This window comes from Mus caroli, chromosome 1, assembly GCF_900094665.2.
Source record: "Mus caroli chromosome 1, CAROLI_EIJ_v1.1, whole genome shotgun sequence".
Classification (NCBI taxonomy): domain Eukaryota; kingdom Metazoa; phylum Chordata; class Mammalia; order Rodentia; family Muridae; genus Mus; species Mus caroli.
Window position 1 is genome coordinate 37,427,809 of NC_034570.1, and position 18,563 is coordinate 37,446,371.

The 18,563-nt window shown below is 43.6% G+C and overlaps 1 protein-coding gene across 2 annotated transcripts in view; it reads left to right on the plus strand.

The window, feature by feature from the left end:
• Mrps9 (mitochondrial ribosomal protein S9) overlaps positions 1-13,928 on the plus strand; it is a 54,088-nt gene extending 40,160 nt beyond the window's left edge. For both annotated transcript variants that reach the window (XM_021161505.1, XM_029477594.1), the window contains 6 exons: positions 3,701-3,768; positions 4,423-4,498; positions 6,772-6,940; positions 7,769-7,877; positions 11,562-11,731; positions 13,645-13,928. In XM_021161505.1, coding sequence (XP_021017164.1) covers positions 3,701-3,768; positions 4,423-4,498; positions 6,772-6,940; positions 7,769-7,877; positions 11,562-11,731; positions 13,645-13,736 — 684 coding nt within the window. In that variant the 3' untranslated portion in view covers positions 13,737-13,928. The remainder of the gene's footprint in view (positions 1-3,700; positions 3,769-4,422; positions 4,499-6,771; positions 6,941-7,768; positions 7,878-11,561; positions 11,732-13,644) is intronic.
• Positions 13,929-18,563: the final 4,635 nt, after the last annotated feature.

Genomic DNA, 18,563 nt, shown 5'->3' on the forward strand with positions numbered 1-18,563 from the left:
AAAAAAAAAAAAAAAAGACATGGGTGGAGTGCACCACATTACCTGGAAGGCTCTTCAAGAAAGGGGACTTGAGACTTAGTGAGTCCAGCTTAGAAGTGCTGCATGTTGTGCAGTGGGATCTCTCATTATTGCTTAAGAGGTGTGGCCTACAGTTCTTGTACCCAGAAGAACACTTTGATATGTCCCATGAAACCCATGCTGGGACAGACAGACAATGTGAGTTTTTACATACATAAAGCTCGTTTGCCTTGTAAAAGAAGTTACTGGCATTTCAGAGATTCTGCAAGTTTTTTTTTTCTGACAACTTAAGTAACCCCAGTTCTTGTGCCTAAGGACCACAGCCCCTTGGGAGAGGGCTGCCTGCTTAGGCCACTGTAGACTGCCAGCCAGGGTCCTGGGATGAAGTGTCACAGCATCTGTGCTTGGCTTAAATGTTTCTAAATGTTCCTGTAATCCCGTGAATATTTAAACCTCTTGAATGTAATGTTTCTGTCTTTAAAAATGCAGTTAAAATAACTGTTATTGAGTAATTGTTTAACGACTGTGTGGAGTGCTTGTTTTTAAAAAGTCATGTACTGGGCTGGAGAGATGGCTCAGTGGTTAAGTACTGGCTGCTCTTCCAGAGGACCTAGGTTCAGTTTCCACCAGCCACACTGTGGATCACAGCTGTATATAGTTGGAGTTCTAGGGCATCTGACACTCTCATACGTCTAGACTTAAACACAGGCAAAACACCAGTGCACATGAAATAAAAATAAATAAATATTAAAAAGTGTGCACAAACACATATATATGCCTATTTAAGACTTCTTGGCATCAGGAATTAATTCAATCATTAATTCAGCAGTCTAGAGGTATTTTCATTTTCTTCATATATGAATAATTACTATTTTATATCTCATATATTCAAAGTGTATGGTTAGGAAAATAATGTTTTAAAAATAGGATTTAACTTGCTACCTCTGTTAATTCAATGAGATTACTTTTGTACACTTATTTATAATATGTGACTTTAATTCAAGCTGTAGGAATCTATGGGATGGGAGTCCTAAGCACACCAATGTCCTCACTGCTATCCCAGAGTGGTTCCTATGGCCTGGAGCAAAGACTTTTGCCATTTTTTGTTGAATGGCCTTTTTGATAGGTAAATCATTCACCAAGGGGTGGCAGGGGTCTGTAACAGAAGCATGTCACTTGCAACCTGCAGTACATCAAAACCTTTCTGAATTACATTGGTGCTTATTTCTATGGCTTTGTTTGATTCTCTGTGATTCTTCTAACAGATTGCAAACTGTTAGTGATCGCACGGTCTAAACTGGAGATTACCATTAATAACTACTTGGTATACCAAATGCGATTGACTTCTCCTGTGCTGCCCTCCAATGCAGTGTTATTTGTTTACTCGTCCTAAAATTGGAATTTCCACATGATTAGTATAACCCAAACAAATTGTGAAGGATACTGAGATTCATACTGCTAAGTCTCCGGCAAGGGCTGTTAGTTTAAGGATTTCTTTTTCAACCTGAGCATCTGGTATTTTCAAATTAAGGCACCTTCTAAATTTGACTCATACATTATGGAAATCTGATGGCACAAGGGGTGGATAGGCTTGCTTTGATTTTATGAAATATTAATCATAGCTGTGATTAATGATTCAGCATTTCACATCTGGGTTATTCCTGTCATATTTGAAATTACACTATTAAGTACAGTATATAAGCTTAGAGTAGGTGGGGTCATTCTAATTCTCTAGTGCCCCTAAAAAAATCAAGTGGACATGTAATAATGTACCAAAAGCTACCAGTGATAATCTGTGATGTTGACAGTTCCTGGCATATTTTATGCCCTCCACGATTTTCTATGTAAATCGTAACATATCTCTCCCGGGAATTGAAGCTATAGAATTTACTTCCCAGAGAACTGATGCTTTTAGCTGAACTGCATACAAGGCAGACTCTTGAGAGTCGTTTCTTACACTAACAGAGAGAATGCGTGGAAGTGAATGCCAGCACGGTGCTTTTACTAACTTGACTCTCGACAGCATCATTGGCCACTGCTATAGGCAGGCACTGTGCTAAGTTCTTTGTGTGGATTTCCTTATTGAAGAGTGTTTGCAGCTGATAGTGTAGATCAGCATAGAGGCGCCTGCATGCTCCAGGCTCTGGATTCATGTCCCAGAACCTCCTGCTCGAGAAACCCAGGGAGCAGCAAGTTGCTGGGCTTCACCAGTTCAGACATTTGTCATCAGTAAGTAGAACCCACTGTGCTTGACATTTGATGTACACTTCGCCATGCTCCCTTTGACATCTCTTTACTTAAATTATGTGGGAGTGATTATGGATATGAGCAACACCAGAAGGAAACAGTGTAGTGAAAGAATATTCGTAGAAAAATAGAGACTTGAAGTGCAACTTGGGTGGAGTCTCGGAGTGAAGGCACTTGCTGAGTTCACTCCTGGAACCCATGTGGAAGCAGAAAGGGAGAGCTGACTCTCCAGAGGCATCCCTTGGCCTCCACACATGCACCCACATACAGACAGTACACATGCTTACACAATAATAAGTAGAAATTAGAAAAAGATTTTAAGTGAAAACTGCAGGAAAGCCATTGGAAAATGGTTAATTTACCAGTCTGAACTTGAAACTCATCTATGAGGAAGGTCTTACTGTTACAGTAGTTGCTTGGTAACTCTAGAAAATTAAACCCTTTCAAAGAGAAGAAGGTGTGTTCTGACCATGCTAGTGTTCTCTGCCTGCATTTGAAGCCATGCCTCCAGCACTGCAGCCTCAAGTCCAGGGGCTAGTTGACTGGTTCTTTCCCTGGGGCAGAGCTCAGGCACGTGGACATGCTGTGTGTCCACTCGGTACAGGTGAGGAAGAGCTTACCAGTTGAGGATGTTCAGAAGGATTGATGAATGGCTCTTTAGAAACCAGTGTGCCGAGAATGTTTGCTCTTGCTTACCCTAATGCAGTGGCTCTCAGTGGTTCTCCACCTTCCTAATGCCACAAGCCTCTCATACAGTTCCTCACATTGTGGTGACCCACTCCAACCATAAAACTAATTCATTGCTACTTTATAACTGATTTTGCTACTCTTCTGAATTGTAATGTAAATATCTGTGTTTTCCAATGGTCTATGAAGGGTTCTTCCCTGGGGTCTCAACCCACAAGTTGAGAATTACTGCCTTAATGTGTTGTGTTAGCTGCTGAGAAGAGCATTTGTTTAGCATGATAAAATCTAAGTTTAGTCCCTAGCACTACACATACCAGATACAAGTACCCTAACCACAGTCAAAGAGTCTCTTAAAATCTTACATTCTAAGATTAAGTGTTAGGTAGTCGCTGTGCTATAGATGGCTCTCAGTGTAAAGAGTATATTGTTTAATAAATTAGAATTTTTAAAAAATGAAAATCTGTATTTTATTTATGAAACTGTAAGGAAAAGACATAGTTTTCAGGAATTGTGTTGTTTTAGCCATACTCAGTGGTGTGAAATGTAAAAGTTGTTGTAGACATTTTAAAGTCAGTTAAATGTTATAAATTTTCATTGAAATTACGCCCCTTGGTTCAGATGAGAACTATTTACTCTGAAGCTAGAGTGAGAAGGGAGCCCTAGAGTAAGGGGTGCTTGGAAGAACGATAAACCATGTCATCAGGCGCACTGTCCACCTCGCTCACTATCTGGGCACTGTTTCCCGTAGGACGTGTATGGAAAGGTCATGCAGCTGGAAAAGCACAGAGGGCCACTGTCAGCAAGCGCTGAGTCCAGGTAAGCTCTTGTCCTCCACTGCTTGCTGGAGGCCTCAGGTTTGCACACTATTTCAGCACTAAAGTTAGGTTTCTAAGTAGGTGATTCTTCCTTAGGGGAAAGCATTCTGGACTTACTCTTATGGATTACGTGGTATTTAATCATTCTTTTGGATTATGATATACTTAGCGTTTTCTGTATAGGTGATCGATCAGTCAGCTCCATGACCCTGTGCATGCATCCAGCTTATGACAGACCGACTCATAGATTTATATTTGTTCTTATACAGACGACACCTTAGTCAACTTGTCCAGCTTGTGGCTGTGGCTATGATTTTTTTTTTTAATTGGGACTTTATTACTACCTCAGCCAGTTGATAAGAAAATACTGTCTTCTGTATGCCTTCTGCGTAAATTGTACAGGCACACTTTTAAGCTTTAAAGAATCTGGTAGCTTTTAACTGAAGTTCATAATAACACATTTAGCGCTTACAGCAAAATGTTTACTCAGGTAGACTGAAAGAATGGAGCGTTTCTCCAAAATGGTATATGTAGGAGTACTCCTGACTAGCTTGAAAACTTGACTCCACATCATGAATTGCTACTGTGTGTAGGATCTTTTGTGATATAACTCTAATTGCATGCTTAATTAAAAATATATGTGATATTTTAACAGAGACCTGATTGGCAGCAGATGGCTGATTAAGGAGGAACTAGAAGAAATGTTAGTGGAAAAACTGTCAGATGAAGATGTGAGTAATTAATCTTTTTAATTTAAGGGGACCTGTGTCATGAGAATGCAGACAATTGCTGTTAAGACCCTGAGAGGGATGCTCCTCAGAGCATCCCAGGTGTGCCCCAGACACTTACCCTTGTTCTCACACAGCCCTTGTTGATTTCTGCAGTCAGAGGAGTGACACAGCTCATCTCCAGATCCTCCTCCTCCTTTTGTAAGTGCCCTCGTGTCTCCTGCCAGTTGTTTTAGGGAGTGAAGCAGATGTTGGTTTTTGTTCTCTTCAGTAAGGCCAGTGGTTAATTGTTTAAGCTAATGATGAATGCAAGGAGCCATCAGGTAGAAAAGGATTCAGCGCATGGTTACCTTCATGCATCTGTGTCTTTCTGGCTTACCTCATTCACATGCAGGTCTGTGAGGGCCATGGTTTGTGTCTTGGGACCTGCACATCCACTGTTTCAGACACTAAGAACGATGGCTCTGAGCTGCATTTTCTTAAACTTCACCTCAGACCTCACATAGAATCCTTGGAGAGCCATCCAGGAATCCCAGGTGAATCTGTGCCCTGTAAAGTTCAGGAGCCCATTTTAGGTCTTGATTGTACTTACTGTGTTGAGTGTCCTGATAGCTCTCTGCATCATCCAAGGAAGTTGGATGAATTAACCTGCTGTAGAAGTAGCCACACCTACAGTAGCTAGTCCCTTGCCACTATAAGGTTTTAAGTTGTGTCCATTGCTAGTTCTCATTTAATACTGGAGAAGTTGGTTGCTTGGAAAAGTTGCAGTTTGCTTAGATGATGTGTCAGGAATTTGGTTGGTGGCAGATCTGGAAGTGATTGCTAGGATCTTAACCACTGAGTCCTGCTGTGCTGCAATTGAACTGGAAAGATCTCTTGTTTCTTTAGTAAATGCGTTATTTCATTTTCTTTCTATTTTCCAGCTGCCACTTTGATTTTTGTAAAATCTGTGGATTTTTTTTTGTCTGTTTTTTCCATTTAGAAACGGTCTAAGGAGTTTACTAACAGCATATAGCTATAAAAACCAAAACACAGAACAGGTAATAATCCTCTATACATTGAGAGTGACTGGTATTAACAGAAGTCCTGGAACTTGTGCCTATGATAAAGCCGAAGGCAGTAGGAGCAGATTCTGGCTTCCTAAACCATAGGCTAGTTCATGACCACAGCCGTATCCTACAGAGACCCGTTGATGTCTTTTTAAAGGGTCAGAGAAGAAATGGTGAGAGTGCCTGAGTACAGGGATACAGCTGGGGAGGAAGAGGAAACGGGCTAGCAGTGTGGCCATGGGTACCGAGCCAGCATTGTCACAGGTGTGTAGGTTCTCTGTCCTGACTTAGAATCCGCATGTCTTCCCTCTTATTATTGTTTCCCAGGAAGATGTATGTATTTGAACAGTTGTTTTAATACTGCTTAGACTGTTGAGAGTCTCAAATATTTCGAATTAATCATTAATGGTTTTTCAATGGAAAGGCAAGTGTGGCAAAGTTGGGTATGACTTTTAGGGTTGGCAAGGAACAAATAAGTCATCAAAAACTGGGCTCCCCAATCCATCTTAACTAAGGCTCTTAAGTGTAGTTGTTTCCTTCTCCACAGACACTCTAGAGTGATTATTCTGGCTTCTAATTTTAAGGGGTTAATACCAAGTTGTTTACTTTCTAATCACATGTTCAAGAACTATTAAAAAAAATGCACAGAGTAGCAAGGATAATTTATTTCAAGAGGTTGCCCTTTAAGTCAAGTATCTCTTGAATTTTTAAATAGCTTGATTGTTCGGTTTTAAAGGAAATCATAAACATTAAAGTAACACAGCTTGAACAGCCAAAAATATATTTGCCAAATGTATTATGAAATATAACTTAAGGGGAACATTTTCTCAAAATCAGACTCTTCTGCTATTTATAACTGACTAGAAATTATTTCTAATGTTCCTTTTGATGCAGTTCTATTGACAGACTGGAAGTTATACTTTTGGAGATCATCTAAATATTTTTAAAATAAATTTAAATATCAATTTCATGATCATAATGCAGAGAAATTGATTTTTTTGAGTGATAAATCCCTTTGTTTTTTTGAGAGGAAAGCTTGAGTACGAACGATGCACGAGAAAGTGATGCATCTGCTGCTGTTTGAAAAGCAGCATGAAGATGCACAAGTGTCATCCTGTCAGAATTCATCAAGAAAAGCAGCATTGGAAAGATCAAGTATATATAAATAGCAAAACTTTAGCAAATGCAATTACACTTGCTTCTCTTAATGAAGTCTATTGTCTGCAGTATGCACAGTTCATCCGACTGCTGGAGAAGCTATTGACATTGCCGTGCGGGCCTGCCGAAGAAGAATTTGTGCAGAGGTTCCGCAGAAGTATAACTATTCAATCAAAAAAGCAGCTGATTGAACCCGTGCAGTATGACGAGCAGGGCATGGCCTTCAGCACCAGCGAAGGTAACCACATCCCACAGAGAGACCATGTCTGTCATCAGGACTCAGACAAGGATGGTGCTTGGGCAGCTGCTCTCCAGAACACGCTGGCTTTGCTGGCTCTGCTACTGCTCTGTTAGGTTTCCTAATTTTAAGACTCTATTGGAGGTTTTTTGTTTTTGTTTTTTAAATTGACCTCCAGTGTTGCAAGAGAAAGTGTGGATGGATCCACAGCGGTGCAATCGTTAAACTATTTCACCTTTTCCTCTGGTAGAGTCAACAACCTGTTAGCAATAAGGGATTGTTCTCAAAACTACAGTGCGCAGTGACTCTGCAGTTCAGATGTAAAAATGAGACATAAAAACTTGAGGCCTCAACTTGAATTTTCCTGGACTATGAGTGAAGGCATTAGATATGACCTCTCTTTTGAAAATTGACCTGTTACATGTATTTACAAGTTACCTTTGAGTGTCCCTTCCCTAGGGTTCCTTTCACTTCTTCCGATTGCATTTCACTCTAGAATTCACATATTTTTAGAAATCTGTCTTGATTCACTTTTATTAAGTATAATAAAAGGACTGTGAGTCAGTGGCTGGCTCTGTAGCATGACAAATGAGTGGGAATGACTGGGCTTCTGAAACAAACTTAAAATCGTGGGTGTTTCTGAGATGGAATTGCAGAGCATAATTCCCCCACAGTCGGTCGGCCTCATGACTCAGGTGTAATTTTTGACTGTAGTAGTCGTGGAAGTTTCCTCTTTGCAGGCTTGTGCAGTCAGCGGGAAGTGTGATCTTACTGTGACCTTGGGAAGCTCGGTCCTGAACTCACTGGCGGGCTTTCCCATCCCTGCAGGCCGGAGGAAGAGCGCCACGGCACAGGCGGTCGTTTATGAGCACGGAAGCGGGAAGATCCATGTGAACGGAGTTGATTATCTAATTTACTTTCCCATCACACAGGACAGGTGAGGTTTGGATTCCTGCTTTTAAGGAAAGCATGCATTATAATCCATCATCATCATTAAAAAGACCCACGGTTTTCTGAGCGTTTACCTGAAGGATTATTTCTCTTCACTAATAAGCTAGCTAAGTAGAAACTATTGCTATTTTTCTAGGTAGTTTTTCAGATTTTTAGAGAAACCTCCCCTAGAAGGCCTGTGAGTTGACTCATTCTGTCAGCTCCTCCTGCAGTGTGAGTGTTGTGAGATGTGTCTCACGTTTGAAGTGCAGAGCATGCCAATGCCAGAGTGTAAGGGAAGCGCATGCCCTCCTTCTGATGGAAAGATGGTGTTCACAGAAAGCAGCTGCCCCAGAAACCAACGCTGGCAAAGCAGGGGAGAGGAGGGGAGAGCTCTGGAGCTTTGGCTCGTTTTCCAGAATTGTGAACACTAGAAAGTGTCTGCCTTTTCTCTTTCAACTTCCTCCTGCTGGAGGGAATTAATTGTACATATACGGAGGAAGCAAAGAAACCTGTCCGCTGTAAAGTCAAAACACAACTTTTGTTTTGTCCGTTCCTGGTTCTGTGTGCATTATTCCTGAAAAGGTAGGTGTTTTCCCAATCAGGCATTTCACAGCTTCTGTTCATTCGCTGTCCTCCCTTGGAGCTCTGAGTGAGTCGCCATGCAGAGCTCTTCTTGTGGATGGCAGCTTTTCCATGACTTGGCTCTGTGCAGACCAGGTGCTGCGAGATTATTTCCTACCTTCTACTCCTGTGTCCAGAGTGTGTGCTGGTGTGTAAGGCAGAGGGGCTGAGGCTCCTCTATGCCTGTGCTTGTGTAAAGAAGCAACAGTAACTGCCTCAGGAAAGTGCATTCCTTGTATTTGAATGTGTTCCCGTGTCAAGAAGGAATTTGTTCTTAACTCTGTGTGATACAAATTAAACGTACTCAGCCATTATCTCACTGGAATAGATGCAGGGAGCCTAGGAAAAGCCAGAGAGAGGCCCACAGCACAGGGAACAGCCAGGCTGGCCGGCCTCTCTGTGACTTGGTGTGCAGACATAGTTCCCTATGATTTAACCACCAGTCTTACCCATAGCTTAGTCTGCAAATTCAGTTTCACCTTAAATCTTACATCTCCCCAACTCCCTACCACCACCCCAGTTTGAGACAGGGTTTCACTGCATAGCTCTGGCTGTCCTGGAACTTGCTGTGAGACCCACCCAAGTCTGAGGCACAGAGATCCACCTGCCTCTACCTCTCAAGCTCTGTGATTGAAGGTACTTCCACTACTCCTGGCAGCAGGAACGTTTAGTTTGAATTCAACCAGCAACATTATCTGTGGCCCTTTATGGGGAAGATGTCAGTGTCTACTATTAGATGGTCATGACTACTGTTAAAGCCTGACTTAAGATAGTGTTAGGGAATAAGGGGCCCCGCTAGCCATGAGCTACCCTTTCCTTCCAGAGAAGCAGGGCTGGTAATTTTGAGTCAGCAGTGAAGAGACCTCTGTCACTGGGAGATGGCAGAAGCAGGGGTCTGTTTCTGAGCTGTGTAACTTCAGACGCAAAGCTTCGAGGCCAGAGCTGCGGCGGCTGGGGAGAGGGAGCTGTGCATGATGATCCCCGAGCTGCTCTTCTTAAAGCCACTGGACCTGTTCATTCTGTGAGGTTCTTTCTCCCAGAATTCCTTTTGTGAGGGCTGCCATTTTACAGAGGGAACGCTGATCGTGAGGATGCTGCAGCGGTGCCTCCCCGGGGTCATCAGAGTCTTTTCAGTTGCTCTTATTTACAACAAACATGGATTGCTGTATGCCTGGAATTTGGGACACAAAAAAAGTTGATAACCTTTCTGGAAAGCTGAACTCACTGATACTTACATGCGCTAACCGCGTAGTAGAAGGAACATGCGTGCATTTGAAGCAGCTACACAAAAATCAGTGTCTGTATTTGGTACTAGAGGACTTGCATTCAGAGAACATATTGAGGAAATCATTTATTTGTAAATTTTTGAAGCATGCCAGTTTGTACAACTAAAACAGTGTGGGGTTTTGCAGTGAAGGATTTCATCGGCACTCCTGAGAGAAGAAGTGCTGCGCTGTGAAGGGTTTTCCTTTGATGAACCTGCAAGTCTGTGCTGGTTTAAAACTGGTACCAGTGGCAGCAACATGACTAGTTGTTAAAAGTTTGGGGTGAGGCTTGTAGATTGTGTTTTACACTCAGTGTCCTTCCAACCTCCCGCTCTGCAGACTTTTGTCATCTGTCTCACCTTGACCATTCTGCCTCCATGACTAATGTAGCTGCAGAAATTTTATTCTGCAGGTCAGTTTTGTTTTTCTGAGTTTTGGTCTGGTGATTGATTATATAAGCATGTATTTGGGAATCTGAAAACCTTGAGTATTGAGACAGATAAATGCTTATGGTCTCAAACAAATGGTTGGTCAAAAGCCTCTTTTGTAGCTTCACTTCTGTTGCAAACTCTCTTCCTGCCAGGTGATGTGGGGACTTCCTCAGTGCATGCATCAGACAACCCCACTCTGCCCTGCAGGGTCAGACTGTGGTTATCAGTCTCTGGCTCCCTTGGTTTCCATGATATGGCTATTGCTTACAATAGTATGGCTAGTTTTGTCTGATTGCCTTATGTATTCTTTCATAAAAAGCAGACAAAAAGGCTTATGTCTGTTGTAGAATTGGCCAGTCCTCGGATGCACCGTTACAGATACAGCTTGCTGTGGCCTTGAAGTGTTTCTGTGGCTCCACTCACAGGGGTTATTTCCTTACCTGTTTGGTGTGAAAAGTTGCATTTGCATCTCCAACTGTACTCAGCTCAGAGCGAACGGTAAAATCAACTTCCTTTGGGAGTCTAGAAGCTGCAGTGGCAGACAAGGCAAGTGATGTGATATAAATGGATTTCCTGAAGTAAAAGTTCAGGAGATACTGGAGCTCAGGGATAGAGTGCTTACCCAGCACCCACAAGGCCTTGAGTAAGTAAATAAATTAATTAAAATTAAAATTAACAAAATCCAACTCCTATAGAGATGGCAGTGAGCATCATACTGATGTAATGGTGTGAGCAGGTGCTTGTTCTCCTGGGTGAGAGGGGCTCAGGACCATGCTTGTGCATGCTGCTCTTTGGTGTCTACCTGTGGTTTGCTCCTTGGTCCTGAAGGGCCTGACTGTACATGCATCTTAGAGAGCTACAGTAGGGATTTGTGATTTGGGTAGAAGGAAGGTAGTTATCTTCACTGTGATTTTAGAAACTTTAAACACCGCGTTACACAGCTGAGCACCCTCCATCCTGCAGAAGTGAATACACCCCGTTTAGGAAATCCAAACGGCATCTGAGTTTTGCTTGAGAAGGCCTGTTAATGTATACCTGATCACTGAATTCAAAGGCTGGGTTCAGTGGGCTAATGGTGCCCCTTGGCTGTAAGGCTTCATTGCATGGTGATTTTCACAACTTGCAAGGTTCTCGTGAGAGTATCAGTAAACAGTAACAGTTGATGTACTGCTCTACTCTGCCCATGCCACCACCACACCAAAAAGAAAAAAAAAATCTTTGAGCTGTACATAAGCCAAGCATTCTAAACCCCAGGAGGAGCCATGTTTCTGTGAATGGTGTAACTGCGGCTGGCACCATTTGGTTTTTGTAACTATTCACAAAGTCACATCTTCATAGGAGGCTTAACTCATGTGTTGTGATGTGCCCTAGAGAACAGTTGATGTTCCCTTTCCACTTCCTGGACCGGCTGGAGAGACACGATGTGACCTGCACCGTCTCCGGGGGAGGGAGGTCAGCGCAGGCAGGAGCCATACGCTTGGCGATGGCCAGAGCTTTGTGCAGCTTCGTCACGGAGGATGAGGTCGAGTGGATGAGACAAGGTGGGTTTGTGTGTGTGTGGTGGTGGTGGTGGGGGGGTGTTGTTAATGCTGCCTCACACTGGTGTGGATCTCAGGACACCTCTAGTTCCCTCCATTCTCCAGAACCACAACTCTGATTTGCAGGCTAGATTTCTACAACGTAAACCGAGACTAGGACAGGAAATGGTTCTCCCTCCCAGCCATTGACATTTGTCTCTGCTGAAATATGCAGCCCAAGGCCTGCAGGAATTACTTTGGCCTTAAAGCATAATCTTTTGTTCAGCAGACCCAGCATATAACTCAACTATATTTGAAACAAATTGGATTATTTTACTTTATCATAAGAGTCAGTGATAATTTTTTAGTTAATGATAGATTAACGGTTTCCTAACATTAGGGCTTTTCTCTTTTATTTTTGTGATATTACAATTTTATTTGCTTTTCTTTTTCATTCCACTTTGTGACCCTGTCTCCTGGGTAGTGAATGAAGAAGACTGCATGGGAGGGTAAAGAGTGTACCTGATCCTGCTGGATATTACATAACACGCAGAGGCCATTCAAGCTGAAGGCGGCCTTTGCTTCATCCACAGGAAGAAAGCTCTGTATGTGCAGCAGATGCAGCAGGCTTTGGAAGCCACGTAGTGCTTCCAGCTTCCCTCACTTCCACCCATAGAAGGTGGTCTCCCGACTCTGCCTGTGAAGCAGCCACTGGGATCATAGAAGTAGAGCTTGTGGCTTAAGCTACTTAATTATTTTTTTAATTCTCTTAGAATGTTGCTCACATAAATAATTTGACATTTAATGGAATTCACTAACTTGTGAAAATCTGTAGTGAAGGGGGTTTGGATGGATTTCACTTAACCCTTGTGCTCTTTGGAGCGGTGTGCATATGGCTTTGGATATAATGTAGAACACCTCTATTCCATTCATAATAGTTATTTTATTCCATAAATCCCCTACTAAATACCACCATATGCCCTGCGCCAATAACAAGATTGCTAGTGTTACAAAAGTAAGAAGGGCCAGGATCAGAAGTGCACACCATTAATCCCAGGACTAGGGAGGCAGAAGCAGGCAGATCTCTGAGTTCAAAGCCAGTCTGATCTACATGTAGAATTCCAGGTCAGCCTGAGCCACATAGTGAGACTTCAACAACAAAAGGAGAACTAAGAGCAATAGTATGTACATTATACAGCAGTTGGATTTTCCTAGTGTCTGTGATGGTGACTAACATTCCCATCGGACCATACACTGAAAGTAAAGTAACCCACGAGTTGCCTCAAACCATTCTTGCTTCTGATGATTACACAAGCTGCAGCTTCCAGCTGAAAGTGACTTTATTCTTCTAGAACAGTTTCTATCCAAAGAATAACTCTGAGGTTACTTAACTTCTTAAGTAAAACACCAAGGAATATCATTTTCACAGAAGTTCTAGGGAGATACTTCCTTCTTTCAACGACGTTCAGCAAACTCTGTTTGTATATGAACCTCAGCTGTGCTGTTGGCAGGCGTCTGTGTGCTTCCTCCCTGCCCAGGTACAGTGACATACACCTGTATCTGCAGCACATGGGAGACAAAAGCATGAGAATCAGAACTTCAGGGCCAGCCTCAAAAACAAGGAGAATGAATACATTCCAGCGTGGTGAATGATGACCGACCATAGAAAAATGGCTTCATACTAAGTTGAAGAGTATTAAAAACCAAAGAAAGACTCATAATTCTCCCAGAGTGCAGAAAAAAGACGCATAAATTGTTGCTGTCAGTTGTATCTGAAATTGGTAAAGTACCCCAGAGGAGTGAAATGACCTCTTGGGAACAGGCTGCCTCTAGGGTTTTCTTAGAGCAGTTGCTGTGGGGCTCAGGTGGCTCCCTCGTTTATCTGCTAGGCAGCCAGCATTCCTCACAGCTCACAAAGGCTTCTGTTTATGCTGCAGCTGGACTACTTACCCCTGATCCTCGAATCAGAGAACGGAAGAAGCCAGGCCAGGAGGGTGCCCGAAGAAAGTTCACCTGGAAGAAGCGCTGAGACTTTTCCCAGGAGAACGAGGAGCACCGCGTCTTTGTCATGAGCACTGCTCATGGTAGAGCACAGTCATGCACTGACCAAGGGAGGCAGCATGTACACATTGTCTTGAGTTTAAGTTATGGCATGATTTATTTTTAGTGCTATTTTGTTATATGATTGCCATTGAAAATAATAAAAAGAATGTTGGTTTCATTCGCCCTTTTTTTTTAAACTTTTTAAAAAGACAGTAGTGTAGCTCTGCATATTAGACTTGAAAGTTACAGTTATCTCATTATGCAGGGAGCTCTTATTTGAAAGGTGAAGCGGCCCACCAGAGGCGGACCCTTGCTCACTGATGCTAGGTAGTTGTCCCACACGGTAGTTCTTGCAGTGTGCTTTTGGAATTGAGAGAATTGAGAGCTAAGAGTTCAAAGATTGGAAGGATTTGGTTACAGCGGGAGCTCAGCAGAGTTGGCGAGCTCTGAGCTTCCAGCGTTGGGTGGCTGGTGAGGCTACAGCCAGTGAGGGGCCCAGTTCAGCTTTTAATTTCTGGACAGAAGAGGGAAGAGGCTAGGCCCATTTTGGATTAGTTTGGAGTTTGGGTTTTATAAATTTTTAATCATATATTTAAGGTATACAATAAAGTATTTTGGTGTACATAATTAAAGGTTTAATGCAATCAAGAGAAATATCACGTCCGTCATCTCTCGTGGCTCCCTCTGCGTGTGGGATGAGAAGCAGACTCCTAACCTTCGTGCTGTGCATAAGCTATGTTCACTCACTCTTCCTATGGTGCTGAGACTTCTTACCCTTGACCAGGGCTTCTCATTTGTCCTACCACACCAACCTCCAAATGCAGTAACCTCTGTTTCTCACAGCGCACCTTTATAGACTCCACAGCTAAGTAAAATTGTGTGCAGCATCTTTCTGTGTCTTCCTGTTAAACTTATAATGTCCTCCAGGTTCATCCAAGTCAATTGGAGAAGATATTTTTTTAAAGTCTGAATTTATATATATATATAAATAGCCCTTAGCACAAACCTTTAAGCCCTCTGACTGGAATATAGACATACCCTCAGTATATACCTTTAATCCCAAACAGTGATGATAATGTTATTTTGGAGAAGTAAGAACCCATTTTTGAAAGTGATGTTGAATTGAGACAAAGTGACAAATCAGAGAGAGATTGGACAGAATAGGATATGCCGAACCCTCAGGAGAAAAGTCTCCTCTTGGGAAGGAACCTAAGGAACAGTGCAGAGAGAGAGAGTTATACCAGGAAAGTGTTACACAGACAGGTTGAAGAGAGAACAAGCTAACAGATAAAGACAGCAGGAGCCAGCGAATGAGGAGTTGGAAGATTAGAGCAGATTGCTTGAATTAGCTTGAGGCCGAGCACAGTAATTCAGTCGGGAGGCTGGGAGAAGCCAGATTGAATCAGTCAGCGTGGAGAGGAGTGTGAGCCAGAACAGCTGAGTAGACCGACCAGCCAGCCAGATCCCAGTAAGAACAAGAAAGGGATGAGCTTGTTCAGCAGCAAGGCTCAGGCTGAAACATTCTAGGTCTAGATAAGACTGCAGAGGCTGGGAGCTTCCAGGACGGCCTAAGCCTCCCAGATGACAGTTACTTCCAGAATAAAAGTGACTTACGTATTTATGCTTACCTTGTGTCAACTTGATGCAACTTAGAATCACATAGGAGACAAAGCTCTTACCAGTCTACCTCATTTCCAGTGCCTCAAGCTGCCAGCCCTTCTCTGCCACAACACCTTGTATCCTCTAATCCCAACCCAAAAGAAATCCTTTCTCCTGTGAGCACATTTCCCCTCAGTATTCCACCGTAGCAATGAAGCAAGCAATCCCACATACTGATTTCTGTATTGGTCCGTTTTGGAATCCATTTCCATCCAGCAAGGTGGTCATTGAGCTTCTCCCCAGGGGAGCTTCACTGGAGCTGCCTGGAAAGCAAGGAACTGGCAACAGGGTGCCTAGGGGGAAAGTGCCTGGGCTAAGAGGGCTGCCATGCAAATGACCTCCTTCAATTGTAGCCAGAGATGGGTGGCCCCCAGGCCAGGTGTACAGACCCCGTGAGATCTGCCAGGTAGAGTGGTTGGATGGGAGCCATCCCAGAGGTGTTTGCCCAGGAGTGGGACTTTCAGTCAGAGCTGACAGTTCAGTTTGCTCTAGGGTTCCTGGCTGCCCTGGCTTAAATGAAGAAATGTTTTTATCTTCTTGCAACTTTGCAGTGGGTCTTTGAGGGGGAGGAAAAAAGCAGTTTGTGGCAGAGAACTTCAAATGAAATGATTCAGTTGCATCCCTGTATGTCTGCTTATAAATATGCCTCAGTACAGCGTTCTCGAATGTGTACATCCAACACCTCGTCAGTATTCAGCCGACACGTTGCGCACCTCTGCCCTCTCCTGCATTTATTTGCAAGTCTTTTTTTTTTTAAATCTAGATCCACATATAAACAAACAAAAACCCATGATATTTGTTTTTCTGACTCTGGCTTATTTCACTTAATCTGAAATTATGACCCGTTCTGTTTATTTTTCTACAAATGACATCATTTCATGTCTTCCTTGTGGCTGAAAAGCCTCTATTACAGCACAATGCTTAAGTTTGGCAAAAAGACCCCTTCAGTAGCGAGTACGCAATTCTCAATCTTCCTCACCAGAGAGGGGGTTTGGTGGTGAGTTTTTGGTAAATTTACTTTTTGAAAGTGAGTTTTGACGTATTTTGTACTCACCAAATCCTTCGGGAGTGAGATATCACTGCACTGAGAACAAGACAAGGGGCACTTGTGTGTCAGTGTCCAGTGCATCACGTGAAGTTGCAGTCAGTGAACTTTCCATGATTCTTACCATATAACAGACTTTCTAAGTGACATGTTGTCTGGCCTTGGTCAGCCACGTTTATTTCGCTGTAGTCTTCAGGCACGATCAGTGTGATGAGAGAGGCAACATCGTCCCTCTGAGGCATCGATCTGTAGAGAGTGAGCGGTGGTTCTGCCAGTCCTTCCGAGCACTGACTGGGCTGGCTCCTTATCTGGCACGCTTGCGACAGCACGGTGCTGACTGCATCAGTGTTCCCCATCTGATCCTTACCTCAGTCACTTCGATGCCAAGGAGGTGATACTCTTGTGGAAACCAAAACTGATGTAATAATAAAGCCAAGGGAAGACCAAAGCCAGCTCTGACTCAGGCAGAGAGGCATCTGGGGGCAACAGCAGAGAGAAAGGGAGAGGGAAATGGGTTCATGGAGCAAACCTCCAGGATGGCTTCTGACCAACCACTCTACCTGGCAGATCTCACAGGGTCTGTACACATGGCCTGGGGTCCTCCTGATCTCTGGCTGCCATTGAGGGAGGTCATTTGCATGGCAGCCCTCTTGATCCAGGCACTGCTACCCAGAGAAAAATTACTTGTGAAGACTGGTTGGGAAGAACTGAGGCAAGTCTGGAGGGCCAGCCTGCCATGGAGAGTTGACCACACTACCCCAGAACAGCAACTCGACCTGAGTAGAAGAGTGGTTTCCAACACAGTTTTAACAAGAGGGTCCTCTTAAAGCTATGAAGTAGAGTCACCATAGAATAACACAAGCCTCTTAGCCTTATTAAATCTTACCTTCCTAAGTAGCAGTTGTCATAGCCTTGGAGAAAACATGTTTGTTTAAAAAAAAAAAATCTTCAGAAAGCTGAAGAACCATTTGCAGGAGGAAGATGGTGGGCTGCCCGAGTACATCAGATCAAATACAGAGGGAGACGTGTTTCTCAGCTCACCTGGGCAGATGCGGTAACGCCATCACAGGAAGTGAACTCAGGCTGTCCATCGGATAGAACTTTGAGGAAAGCTGGGGGGTGGGATGTAAAGAGCTAGGGGACCGTGGAGGTCAGTGTGGGTCTATGCGCCTCTGGCTACAGCACCTAAAACTTTTGGCCCACATTTAGAAGCAGGAGACTGGGAACTTGCTACTGAAGACTAGGGAGGCTGGCCCACTGAGGAGATTAGAAAGTTGGCCTGGAAGTACAGCCCCAAACGCTCTCCAAATGTAAAGCCCACGAGAGGGGGCAGAGCCACAGAGGCTCAGGAGACACCAGCAGATGCCGCCCCAAGAGGCCCCTGGGAGTCCCTCCCTATTCCTGTAATGTCTCCTTCAGCCTAACCATTCACAGTAGTCTGTTAGGCAGATACTGAGAAAAGCATCTCTCAGCAAAGGCAAGTAAGTTCTCTGTCCGAGCCCTGCAGCTAATGCCCGAGTCACGCTGAGACCAGAGTCCCCGCCCCAGAGCTCACGGAGTGGAGAGAAAGCGCATAGCTAAGTATTGCTAGGATTCGGTGCCAATGGGTGAAACACATGGCCCCCCAGAACGTTGTCTGTAAGTGCTGGTGTGAGTGTCCAGTCTCTAACATCCAAGTTAAGTAGAAATCCATGGTTGTCTGATAAGAGTTTGGAAGAGAAATGAGGAAGAAGGGGACTAAGCTGGTGGTTTTCTTGAAGATAAATGACAGTCATTTAATACATCAATCCTTTCAGCATCAAGTTACTTGACTACGTGAGACAAAATGAATGATGTACATGACGGGACAATTGGATGTTTTAGATCAGGTGTGCATGTCTGCTGACGTGAGTAGGCTAGTCCTGGCCCAGGAAACCCCACAGCCAAAACGTTGTTTGGCCTGCAAGCCCTCAGAACCATATTAGATAGCTCCTGATCGGGACCGTACAGCTATTTATATATATAAAAAAATTAGGGGCTGGTGAGATGGCTCAGTGGGTAAGAGCACCCGACTGCTCTTCCGAAGGTCCAGAGTTCAAATCCCAGCAACCACATGGTGGCTCACAACCA